Genomic DNA, 13,928 nt, shown 5'->3' with positions numbered 1-13,928 from the left:
AGGATGGACCAACGTCTCCTCGAAATATCCCCAATCTGCCACTTTGATCCCAGAAAGTGGTCACATCCCCAGGCTAGCCGCACTATTCACATTTTGTGCACATTTGTGAGAGTCTCAATTCAACTTTCTCTTCCTCGACTATCCTTCTGGCTCTGGAGTCTTTACCTATTAGCCAATTCCTCAGAGTTCTTTTTGGGTGATTGCTATTGTAGAGAAGGAAGTTATTTTTGTCTGTCACCTTAGTGTATAGATGGGTAGTCGGCCCTGGAGGTTTGTGACCGTCACATCAAGCAATTGGATGTTATTCATGGAGTAGGTCAGAGTTAATTGGGATCAATACTTAGGAAGTCGCTAAATTCCCACAGATCACCTAGCGAACCGTCCTGGACAACAAACACGTTGTCTATATATCTAGGCCACGTTTTGATCTTACAAAAACATCCAGAAGTGTATATATGGCATTCCTCGAAATGACGCATAAAGATGTTTGCGTACCTGGGGGCCACGTTAGAGCCCATCGCAGTGCCCTGCCGCTGCCCGTAGTACACTCAGCCAAAAACAAAGTAGTTATTGGCAAGGATTTACTCCAGCAGCAACAGGGCAAAAGCGATGCACCCCGAAGTCCTATCAGAACAACAGAGGAAGCAATCCACAACATGGTCGGTGCTGTAATGTAGGTGATGCGTCTTCGGAGATCTGTTGGCGATACCCTGATTGACAGAGCTGCAGGACAATGTCAGACTTTGTAGCCGTCTCTCTAGCTGGACTCCCTGCAGCTTTGTTCTCTCAGCGACATCAGTTCTGGTGCATTATGGAGCTGCGCTTCTTAATCACCAGCTGCCTTCTTTCTTGTCCCATGCCGACTCCTCACTTCTTCGCCCACTCTCTTCCCCCCCAAAGCAGTCTCTCTTAAGGCTCAGTACCACTGGAATTATAATCTCTAGTCCTTCAGATCTCCCCACTGACCTCTGTAGCCAATGGGAAGTCACATAGGATACTCCATAGAGAAATACACAAACTGCAGTAATGTATGACGGCCAGCAGAGGTCACCCTTATACCATCCAGATTACATAATTATAGGAACCATAACAGAGCTAATTACAGTGCAGACTCAAAGCTGGGCTCCTTCCTTACATTGAGATATCTTGTTGGGATCTCAATGACTTGTGCAGTTTGTGGTGGGTGGCCATGTGACATCATGTGTCGGTCTATGGTGTACCAGACATTCTCTATCAAGGATAAATCTGGGGATCTTGTGGACCAATCCATGGTTGTGACCCCTTATGTGTCTTGTGATGGCCCTCTCTGTGAGCTGCTGTAATGTGAACAGCAGTCAGCAGACCTCTAGATGCTGCTGCCCATATTACAGCAGAGAGAGCCTGGATGAGGAGGTGGAGTCATTTATTACCGCTTGGCCCCCCATAGTGACCTTGTCAGACCACTGCTAACTTTCATCCAAGTTCATACATTTTCTGGGTGTCACACCGTATAATCCAGGCAGCCGCTGCAACAGACGGCCGTGATCTGCAGGGCTGAGCAGTGATGAGATATTTGTCAGGGCGCCTCTCGCTGGTGGTTCTGTGTTTGTGATGATCTATGTTCTTGCAGAGATTGGCGACCGCCATGGAGCGCGAGTTCTGGGTTGGATTGTCCACATCTGGCTTCTATTACCAGGAAGATTCGTGGAGCGGCGTGTGGTCAGACGACAGCAGAGTGTACGTACCGCCACACTCCGCCATGATTGGGTGTATTCAGCAGAAGGGGGACCACCGGGGCCACAAAGAGCAAACAGAGCGTTTATGTGCTCTCACAGCAGGTGGTGCCATCTGAGGGTGGAATTGTTACACCTTGATGATGAGGAGGAAATACAAGAATAGAAAGTAACTTATAAGGATGCAGATGTATTCAAGATAAGATGGAGAAGTGGTATGCCAGTCAGTGGGATCAGCCATTAGTGCTCCAGCTGCAACCTCACAAATATCCTGTAGCAAGGGGTCACAAACAGGCAGACATGTCCGGCCTCTGGGGGAGTATTATCAGGATAGGATACTACATGCCACCAGAGCCGGAAGCCCCTCTGGGATGTGATGTCAGAGCTGTAACCATCTACATACATTGTACTATCCCAGACTGTGACAGAGCCCCTCAGAGATGTGATGTCATAGCTGTAACAATCTACATACATTGTACTATCCCAGACCGTGCTGGAGCCCCTCGGAGATGTGATGTCACAGCTGTAACCATCTGCATACATTGTACCATCCCAGACTGTGACGGAGCCCCTCAGAGATGTGATGTCATAGCTGTAACAATCTACATACATTGTACTATCCCAGACTGTGACAGAGCCCCTCAGAGATGTGATGTCATAGCTGTAACAATCTACATACATTGTCCTATCCCATACCGTGCTGGAGCCCCTCGGAGATGTGATGTCATAGCTGTAACAATCTACATACATTGTACTATCCCAGACTGTGCCGGAGCCCCTCTAGGATGTGATGTCATAGCTGTAACCATCTACATACATTGTACTATCCCAGACTGTGACAGAGCCCCTCAGAGATGTGATGTCACAGCTGTAACTATCTACATACATTGTACTATCCCAGACCATGCCCGAGCCCCTCGGAGATGTGATGTCACAGCTGTAACAATCTACATACATTGTACTATCCCAGACTGTGCCGGAGCCCCTCGGAGATGTGATGTCACAGCTGTAACCATCTACATACATTGTACTATCCCATACCGTGCTGGAGCCCCTCGGAGATGTGATGTCACAGCTGTAACCATCTACATACATTGTACTATCCCATACCGTGCTGGAGCCCCTCGGAGATGTGATGTCACAGCTGTAACCATCTACATACATTGTACTATCCCAGACTGTGCCGGAGCCCCTCGGAGATGTGATGTCACAGCTGTAACCATCTACATACATTGTACTATCCCAGACCGTGCCCGAGCCCCTCTAGGATGTGATGTCACAGCTGTAACCATTTACATATATTGTACTATCCCATACTGTGCCCGAGCCCCTCGGAGATGTGATGTCATAGCTGTAACAATCTACATACATTGTACTATCCCAGACTGTGCCCGAGCCCCTCGGAGATGTGATGTCACAGCTGTAACAATCTACATACATTGTACTATCCCAGACTGTTCCGGAGCCCCTCTAGGATGTGATGTCACAGCTGTAACAATCTACATACATTGTACTACCCCAGACCGTGCCCGAGCCCCTCTAGGATGTGATGTCACAGATGTAACCATCTACATACATTGTACTATCCCAGACTGTTACGGAGCCCCTCGGAGATGTGATGTCACAGCTGTAACAATCTACATATATTGTACTATCCCAGACCGTGCCCAAGCCCCTCTAGGATGTGATGTCACAGCTGTAACCATCTACATACATTGTACTATCCCAGACTGTTACGGAGCCCCTCGGAGATGTGATGTCACAGCTGTAACAATCTACATACATTGTACTATTCCAGACCATGCCCGAGCCCCTCGGAGATGTGATGTCACAGCTGTAACAATCTACATACATTGTACTATCCCAGACTGTGCTGGAGCCCCTCGGAGATGTGATGTCATAGCTGTAACCATTTACATATATTGTACTATCCCAGACTGAGCCCCTCAGAGATGTGATGTCATAGCTGTAACCATCAACATACATTGTACTACCCCAGACCGTGCTGGAGCCCCTCTAGGATGTGATGTCACAGCTGTAACTATCTACATACATTGTACTATCCCAGACCATGCCCGAGCCCCTCGGAGATGTGATGTCACAGCTGTAACAATCTACATACATTGTACTATCCCAGACTGTGCTGGAGCCCCTCGGAGATGTGATGTCATAGCTGTAACCATTTACATATATTGTACTATCCCAGACTGAGCCCCTCAGAGATGTGATGTCATAGCTGTAACCATCAACATACATTGTACTACCCCAGACCGTGCTGGAGCCCCTCTAGGATGTGATGTCACAGCTGTAACTATCTACATACATTGTACTATTCCAGACCATGCCCGAGCCCCTCGGAGATGTGATGTCACAGCTGTAACAATCTACATACATTGTACTATCCCAGACTGTGCTGGAGCCCCTCGGAGATGTGATGTCATAGCTGTAACCATTTACATATATTGTACTATCCCAGACTGAGCCCCTCAGAGATGTGATGTCATAGCTGTAACCATCAACATACATTGTACTACCCCAGACCGTGCTGGAGCCCCTCTAGGATGTGATGTCACAGCTGTAACTATCTACATACATTGTACTATCCCAGACCATGCCCGAGCCCCTCGGAGATGTGATGTCACAGCTGTAACAATCTACATACATTGTACTATCCCAGACTGTGCCGGAGCCCCTCGGAGATGTGATGTCACAGCTGTAACAATCTACATACATTGTACTATCCCAGACTGTGCCGTAGCCCCTCGGAGATGTGATGTCACAGCTGTAACAATCTGCATACATTGTACTATCCCAGACCGTGCCTGAGCCCCTCGGAGATGTGATGTCATAGCTGTAACAATCTACATACATTGTACTATCCCAGACCGTGCCCGAGCCCCTCTAGGATGTGATGTCACAGCTGTAACCATTTACATATATTGTACTATCCCATACTGTGCCCGAGCCCCTCGGAGATGTGATGTCATAGCTGTAACAATCTACATACATTGTACTATCCCAGACTGTGCCCGAGCCCCTCGGAGATGTGATGTCACAGCTGTAACAATCTACATACATTGTACTATCCCAGACTGTTCCGGAGCCCCTCTAGGATGTGATGTCACAGCTGTAACCATCTACATACATTGTACTATCCCAGACTGTTACGGAGCCCCTCGGAGATGTGATGTCACAGCTGTAACAATCTACATACATTGTACTATCCCAGACTGTGCCCGAGCCCCTCTAGGATGTGATGTCACAGCTGTAACCATCTACATATATTGTACTATCCCAGACTGTGCTGGAGCCCCTCTAGGATGTGATGTCACAGCTGTAACCATCTACATACATTGTACTATCCCAGACCGTGCCCGAGCCCCTCGGAGATGTGATGTCACAGCTGTAACTATCTACATACATTGTACTATCCCAGACCATGCCCGAGCCCCTCTAGGATGTGATGTCACAGCTGTAACCATCTACATATATTGTACTATCCCAGACTGTGCTGGAGCCCCTCTAGGATGTGATGTCACAGCTGTAACCATCTACATACATTGTACTATCCCAGACCGTGCCCGAGCCCCTCGGAGATGTGATGTCACAGCTGTAACTATCTACATACATTGTACTATCCCAGACCATGCCCGAGCCCCTCGGAGATGTGATGTCACAGCTGTAACCATCTACATACATTGTACTATCCCATACTGTGCCCGAGCCCCTCGGAGATGTGATGTCACAGCTGTAACAATCTACATACATTGTCCTATCCCAGACCGTGCCCGAGCCCCTCTAGGATGTGATGTCATAGCTGTAACCATTTACATACATTGTCCTATCCCAGACCGTGCCCGAGCCCCTCGGAGATGTGATGTCACAGCTGTAACTATCTACATACATTGTCCTATCCCAGACTGTGCCGGAGCCCCTAGGAGATGTGATGTCACAGCTGTAACCATCTACATACATTGTACTACCCCAGACCGTGCCCGAGCCCCTCTAGGATGTGATGTCACAGCTGTAACCATCTACATACATTGTACTACCCCAGACCGTGCCCGAGCCCCTCTAGGATGTGATATCACAGCTGTAACAATCTACATACATTGTACTACCCCAGACCGTGCCCGAGCCCCTCGGAGATGTGATGTCACAGCTGTAACCATCTACATACATTGTACTATCCCAGACCGTGCCCGAGCCCCTCTAAGATGTGATGTCACAGCTGTAACCATCTACATACATTGTACTATCCCAGACCGTGCCCGAGCCCCTCGGAGATGTGATGTCACAGCTGTAACCATCTACATACATTGTACTATCCCTGACTGTGCCGGAGCCCCTCTAGGATGTGATGTCACAGCTGTAACAATCTACATACATTGTACTATCCCAGACCGTGCCCGATCCCCTCGGAGATGTGATGTTACAGCTGTAACAATCTACATACATTGTACTATCCCAGACCGTGCCCGATCCCCTCGGAGATGTGATGTTACAGCTGTAACCATCTACATACATTGTACTATCCCAGACCGTGCCTGAGCCCCTCGGAGATGTGATGTCACAGCTGTAACAATCTACATACATTGTACTATCCCAGACCGTGCCCGAGCCCCTCTAGGATGTGATGTCACAGCTGTAACCATTTACATATATTGTACTATCCCAGACCGTGCCCGATCCCCTCGGAGATGTGATGTTACAGCTGTAACCATCTACATACATTGTACTATCCCAGACCGTGCCTGAGCCCCTCGGAGATGTGATGTCACAGCTGTAACAATCTACATACATTGTACTATCCCAGACCGTGCCCGAGCCCCTCTAGGATGTGATGTCACAGCTGTAACCATCTACATACATTGTACTATCCCAGACCGTGCCGGAGCCCCTCGGAGATGTGATGTCACAGCTGTAACAATCTACATACATTGTACTATCCCAGACTGTTACGGAGCCCCTCGGAGATGTGATGACACAGCTGTAACCTTCTACATACATTGTACTATCCCAGACCATAAGAGGAATTCAACGCCTAACCTGGGCCTGCTGTACCCAGGAGATGCCAGTGTTACCCCTAAACACTGAAAGAGAGGATGAGGAGCCGCCATGCAGCGCACCCCTTTTTCCAAGTGTGAGTGATGACCGGTAGAGAGTTGGAGAGAAGAAAGTGTGTTGCCGGGACCAGGAGCCACAGCTAACAGGCCTGTGGTTTCTCCTGTCCACCCGTGAGTCCTCCCTGTCACACCACTTTGAGTTTTGTCCTGTTTTTCCTGCTGGAATGTATTACTGAACTGTACCAAGTTATTGCAAGTAAACGAGCCTCACCGATGGTTGCCGGTTTGTCTCTGAAAGTCAAGTCCTTGTGTGTGGACTATTTATTGCCAACAACTGGATTCACCACAGAGGATGGAACGGTGGCGTCACCCGTGACAAAAGGACTAAGTTAAAGCATCCGTGGGTTTACCTATTTAATAGCCTGTCCTCGGCCCCATGGATGGGTCACCAATTACCCTCCGGGTGGGGAGGCGGAAGACCGACCATGACAAGGCCCAAACTCTACCCCGCTGTCTCCTAGGCTGGGGCCCGCTCCTCGGACGCTGCACATATCAGGACTATTGGAGACAGCAGAGACTGGAGTTTTTCTCTTATCTTGTCCCTTTTGGTATATACTGTCTGTATGTACTTGGAGCTCCTCCCCCTTTTACGTAAATCATCCCTTGTACAGTTTTATATAAGCACTGCTACTTCCTTCTATAGAATAAAGATTTAAACGCCTTATGAGATCCATAACTCCGAAGTGTGGTGATTGTGTGTGGGGTGGCGGACCTACCTGTTGGCAGCGAGGTGTGTTGGGGTGTGATAGGCCTTGCTGGGTGCAATGTGGGCTCCATCGTGCATGAGTGCAAAATCTGGGCAGCTGGAACTAAGTTGCCCCTGCCGGTCTGCCCCGGATGTCGAAGTCACAGGGTGGTGACTGTTGGACCCATAAGCCGCCTGCCATCCAATCTATGACATTGGTCGTAGCTTGTTCGTCACAACAGTGATCTGATCTCTTAGTGCTGCTGCTCTTGGGGTTTGCCCTCATGTTCTTCTGACCCCTTAAGATGACTGACATGACTTTGGTTTCTATCCTCAGGTCTATTCAGGAAGGATCCGGAACCTGCGCCAAATTAGGACGGCGCCTGATGTTGGAGAATTGTTACAAGGAGCTGTACTGGATCTGTGAGAGGGACGTGTAGTGCGGCTGATGCCCCAAGCTTCTCCCTGGAACATTCTGGATCTTTCTATGTCACTGATGTAAACCTGAAGCTTAGTGAATGCAGTGCGCTTAACCCCTTAGTGACCAGCTATAGGTGTTTTCACATCCTGGGTGTCTGGGCTTTAATCTACAGGGCCCTAAAAATACGCCGGACCTGTAGAATAAAGCCCCGGGGTCTGCGAGTGTGACAGCTCCATGCTATCAGCTGCCAGAGGTAGCAGAGACCCGGGAGCTGTCATGGGGGGATGCGGTGTAAGACCCCCAGTGACGCGATCTCCATTATACAATGGATAATGGCGATCGCATAAAACACAAAAAAGTTTAAAAAAAGGTAGTTTCATATCCTCTTATGGATGGGATCCATGAGGGCGATGAAATTACCTACCTAAGGTCTCCAGTGAAGTCCCCCGATGGGATTATGCATGGATCCTTCTCTGCCTTTTGCGCATGCGCCCACCAGCAAATTGGCGGACGCCAGGGAGCCCAGAAAATTCAAAATCTTCTTGCTCCTGGTAGCCAAGAGCCTGGAGCGGTGACTGGCGGCCTCGTGGAGCGGTGACCGGCGGCCTCGTGGTGCGGTGACCAGCGGCCTCGTGGTGCGGTTACCGGTTGCCTCGTGGTGCGGTGACCGGCGGCCTCGTGGTGCGGTCCCCGGTCACGTGATAAAAAGGTAGCAATCTACTTTGGTCGGTCTCACATGACCGGATAGAAATGATGGATTCCGCATGTGTTTGATCTGTGGTAATACGCGGAACAACCAAATGCCCCGATTACACAATTCGGCTCACATTAGCGGGTTGTAATTACATAATCACATGACCGCCTGTGTGAGTACGCAGTCATAAGCAGGGTCACGGCCGGGCTCACAGCTGGAATCCACTGCCGGCCTACACAAGCGGATTCTACATACAACCGTGTGAGCCCGGCGTTATTCAGACCGCTACCTGTAATACGTAATATACAAGAAGCCCCGGGAACGCTCGCCTTCCTGCAGTTCCAGGAGCAGCTTGTTGAGCGCCTTCTGTGTGAGACCGCCGCACCTTAGTGAGATTACAAAGCCGCACTGAGCGCCGCTTTACACCCCATCCCCGCTGCTGAGGTCACGAAATACCCCCTAAAAAATCATAAGAGGAGAAGGGGAGGGATACCCGGACTATTGCCCCATGTGCCCATCCCAACCAGCCTCTGTAATAACCCCTGTCTGCGGACATACCACACAGTTCACATTATTACTTTTATCTAAGATTTACAGAACGTCAAAAAGAGGGGGGGGGGGGGTATTTTTAAGGAGTCAATTTTCTTCTGCACAAGTGAGCAATGGGGCCGGGAATTTATTCAGTTGTGCCCTGAAATCCGATTGGTGTTCCCTGCATTATAGGCGGAGCCATGTGTCCTGTAGGTAGATTAGGGCCACACTGGGTATGTGTCTGAACACGGGACATTTTAGGATGTAAATCCGCATTTTCATGTAAATTATAGAAAAAAACCTGCCTTTAAAATTACATATTTGCAGAAAATGACATTTTATTTTTTCTCCTCTAAATTGCATTAACTCCTGAAAACAAACCGCGGGGTCATTTGTGGGGTCTCCATCATTCTGACACCCATGAGCCCCTGCAATCTTGGCCTGCTGCAGGAAAACAAAATGTACTTCAAAATTTTAGTAATTAATGTTAAATTTGTCCGTCTCCTAAATGGTTAAAAAACGACAGTTTTTCCAATGTGCTTCCAGAATAAAGCAAACAGATGGAAATCTATGTCTGAGCAAACACTTGTACAGAACGTCTGCATGTATGTGAGATATTGCAGTTGAAAATATGAAAAAATGAAAATTTTGACACTTCATAAATATCGACACATTGTAGCGGTCTGTTTTCACCACCTAAATGAAGTCCAATAAATGGCGAAAAAACATCCGAATCAGCGGGATCTGCAGGACCGCAACGGAGTTACTCCATGTGAAAATGACGTATCAGATTTAATAAACAAGCTTACCGCTATAGGACGTACATGTACTGATACCCGGCGCCAACAGCTGCAATAAGCCGCACAACTCATTGGAGGTGTTAACCCTTAAATGGCACTGCCAATTCTGAGAGTGACATTTAAATCCCCAGCCGATGTTCCAGGGACCCGTACGGCCCCCCGCGATGAGATTGCAAGGAGCCATGCAGGTGTCATGGCAGCCGGGGGCCTTCTGAAAGGCTGTCATGGCAGAATACCTATCATGCCATCTCTGTGGGTCATTTTTGTTGCAGTTTGTGCGCCGTAGAAAAAAGACGCACTCAAAGATGGTGTAAATTTCGTTTTTTTCCCTTTTTTTATGTTTTCAGTACATTAAATAGCACAATTGAAAAATATAACTCGTCCCACAAAAAACAACCCTCATACAGCGACGGCGATGGAGAAATAAGGGAATTACGATTTATTAAAAGAGGAGGAGAAAGAACGAAGATGGGGAAAAAAGGGCCGTGTCATTAAGGGGTTAATGTCATAATACGCAGACAAAAGTGTCCACATAAATCCCATCATGCATCAGAAGATATAAATGGTCAGCCAGAGCAAACATTGACAACACTGCATCCACGACCGCTGCAGTCCGCCACATGTCCCCTCCGTGCGCCATACATATAGAGATATACATTTGGTGTTTATAAGTGGCAACAGGGAGACATCTTGTGGCCACTTAGTACTATTACAGTTCATGCAGATCATGACTATGAGAGCTGTGAGGAACGCATATTAACATCTTCATCAACACTTCTGCCCTATTCGGCAATTCCAGCAACCTGATTGGTGATTAGGGCAGAAGTGTTGATGAAGATGTTAATATGCGTGAGGGACAGATTGAGGTCGATGACTCCAGAAGCGCTTGTATCAGGTAAGAGGAAGTTGCTGCAAAGCAGCCGGCGGAGTGCGTCTCAGGCTCCTGGTTTGAGCTGCTTCGTCTGCATGTCGAACTTTTGCACCCCGACTCGTGAGTCTTTAGCCACGCCCCTAACATTAGATGATCAGTCAAGACTCAGGATCATGGTCTTCTCCACTCAAGATGGTTGACGCAACCCTCAGGAACACTCTTGACAACTGGAACTTCTTAAAAGTCTGGCCCCTGCCAATTTTATTGCATCACTGGAACAGTTCACAGTACATCAAACTGCACATTAATCGCTACACAAAAATAAATCCTTGCCATCTGGACACTAACTACACATTAACTTTATCCCCCTCTAAGATAGGCCTAGTGCCGATACGCCATAACTCATCACATCAGCAACATCGAATTCAAAGTCCATTACTACTATGTGGCCGTACAGGGAGCAGCTTTCACACACAGTCTGGGATTCGCCTCAAATTGACTGCCAAGGGCATAAGCTTTTTACCAAACCTCATCAGGTGCCTCCTAATTAACAACTTGAGGCACCCTTCCTCTACCAAAACCCTATTAGAGCCATGGAGTGGCCATTTCCGGTACTGCCTTACCACACAAAGTAAAGCCCTATTCTGACAGCAGTACTGTACTTCGCATCAGCATTTATAAACTAAAACCAAAACGGAAACGTGGAGAAAAATAGTATAATGGAAAGATAAGAAACTCGTGTGTTTTGGAACGTTTCCTGGTTTGGCTTGCAAATACTGTTGTAAAATACTGACCGCGTTCTGCCACCTGAATAGGGCCTAAATGATTTCCCACATTCTGAACACAAAAATGGCCCCTCTCATGTGTGATTTTTCTGATGTATGTCAAAACTTGATTTTTGAGTAAAGCGTATTCCACATTCTGCATATGAATACGGCTTCTCTTCTTTGTGAACTCGCTCAAGACTTGATCTTCTGTAAAGCACTTTCCACATAGTGAATACTACAAGAGTTCTCAGATGCTGAACAAGATATATTAAAGTAAAGCATTTTCCATATTCTAAACATGAACCTGGCTTCTTCCCTGTGTGAATTTGCTCATGTGTAAGACCCAATTTCTGAGCAGCACATTCTTAAAATTCTGAACATGAATATGGCTTCTCTCCTGCATGAATTCTCCAATGTGTAAAAAGATCTGACTTCTGAGTAAAACATTTCCCACATTCTGAACATGAATACGGCTTCTCTCCTGCATGAATTTTCTCATGCTTCACAAGACCTGATCTCTCTGCAAAGCACTTTCCACATAGTGAACATGAATAAGACTTCTCTCTTGTGTGACTTTTCTCATGTGTAACAATGCCTGATCTTTGAGTAAAACATTTCCCACATTCTGAACATGAATATGGCTTCTCTCCTGTGTGACTTCTCTCATGTATAACAAGACTTGATTTCTGAGTAAAACATTTCCTACATTCTGCACATGAATACGGCTTCTCTCCTGTGTGACTTCTCTCATGTCTCGCAACATCTGATTTCTGTATAAAACATTTTCCACATTCTGAACATGAATACGGCTTCTCTCCTGTGTGACTTTTCTCATGTGGAACAAGATTTGATTTGTTTGTAAAACTTTTCCCACATTCTGTACATGAATACGGTTTCTCCCCTGTGTGACTTCTCTCATGTATAACAACTTGTGATTTATGAATAAAACATTTCCCACATACTGCACATGAATATAGCTTCTTCCCTGTGTGAATTCTCTGATGTATGACGAGATGTGATTTCTGAGTAAAACATTTCCCACATTCTGAACATGAAAATGGTTTTTCCCCTGTGTGACTTTTCTCATGTTTAATAAGATTTGATTTCTGAGCAAAGCATTTCCCGCATTCTGAACATGAATATGGCTTCTTCCCTGTATGACTTCTTTCATGTGTAACAAGATTTGATTTACGAGTAAAACATTTCCCACATACTGCACATGAATACGGCTTTTCTCCTGTGTGAATTCTTTCATGTGAAACAAGACTTGATTTCTGGGTAAAACATTTCCCACACAGTGTACATGAATATGGTTTTTTTCCTGTATGATTCCTTTTATGTGTAAGAAGACTTGAATTCCGGGTAAAACATTTCCCACATTCTGAACATGAATACGGCTTCTCTCCTGTGTGACTTATCATATGTCTAACAAGATCTGATTTCTGGGTAAAACATTTCCCACATTCTGCACATGAATACGGCTTTTTCAGTGTGTGTGTTGATTGTTGTTTGATATCCCATCTGTGACTTTTCTCCTGCTTATCAGCCTGTGATGAATCAGAAGACAGGCGTTGTAGAAGAGGATCAGATGGCAGATCTGTGCAGTGAAGGGCTGAGGGTGGATCTGGGATAATGACCGGCTCTTCATATGTATCTAGTGAGATGCCACCATCGTCTAACGATATCAGGTGTCCTTCTCGGCTCCTGATCCAGGCATCTGACAAGAATAAGATATTTAGAAATTAGTGGCAGTAACACATCTCGAAAAAGTTAGGACAGCACCATGTCTACTATTGTGTAGCATCCCCTCTTCTGGAAAGTGAGGAGACCAATTACTGAAGTTTTGGGAAAGAAATGTTTCCCCTTCTTGTATGATGTAGAATTCTAGCTTCTTCACAGTCTTGATAGGTCTTTGAGGATTTTTCATCCCATTATGCATCAAATGTTTTCTATTGATGTAAGGTCTGAACTACAGGCAGCTGGTTCACCCCCATTGTCTCCATGTTGTATATTCTGTTATCTGGGTCTATGCCCCCATGTTGTGAATTCTGTTATCCGGGTCTATGTCTCCATGTTGTATATTGTGTTATCCGGGTCTATGTCTCCATGTTGTATATTCTGTTATCCGGGTCTATGTCCCCATGTTGTATTATCTGTTATCCGGGTCTATGTCTCCATGTTGTATATTCTGTTATCCGGGTCTATGTCTCCATGTTGTATATTCTGTTATCCAGGTCTATGTCTCCATGTTGTATATTCTGTTATCCAGGTCTATGTCCCCATGTTGTATATTCTGTTATCCGGGTCTATGTCCCCATGTT

At 46.6% G+C, this 13,928-nt stretch overlaps 2 protein-coding genes across 5 annotated transcripts in view; one reads left to right on the top strand and one right to left on the bottom strand.

Moving 5' to 3' along the window:
• LOC136627210 (CD209 antigen-like protein 2) overlaps positions 1-9,232 on the top strand; it is a 55,686-nt gene extending 46,454 nt beyond the window's left edge. The window contains exons 6-7 of the mRNA XM_066602140.1: positions 1,610-1,716; positions 7,861-9,232. Of these exons, the coding sequence (XP_066458237.1) occupies positions 1,610-1,716; positions 7,861-7,963 (210 nt within the window). The 3' untranslated portion in view covers positions 7,964-9,232. The remainder of the gene's footprint in view (positions 1-1,609; positions 1,717-7,860) is intronic.
• A 1,842-nt stretch (positions 9,233-11,074) lies between these two features.
• Positions 11,075-13,928, bottom strand: part of LOC136627260 (zinc finger protein 84-like) — a 159,748-nt gene continuing 156,894 nt past the window's right edge. For all 4 annotated transcript variants that reach the window (XM_066602200.1, XM_066602203.1, XM_066602201.1 and 1 more), the window contains one exon: positions 11,075-13,324. In XM_066602200.1, coding sequence (XP_066458297.1) covers positions 11,973-13,324 — 1,352 coding nt within the window. In that variant the 3' untranslated portion in view covers positions 11,075-11,972. The remainder of the gene's footprint in view (positions 13,325-13,928) is intronic.

Source organism: Eleutherodactylus coqui, chromosome 5, assembly GCF_035609145.1.
Source record: "Eleutherodactylus coqui strain aEleCoq1 chromosome 5, aEleCoq1.hap1, whole genome shotgun sequence".
NCBI lineage: Eukaryota > Metazoa > Chordata > Amphibia > Anura > Eleutherodactylidae > Eleutherodactylus > Eleutherodactylus coqui.
This window is presented reverse-complemented; position numbering and strand designations above follow the sequence as displayed.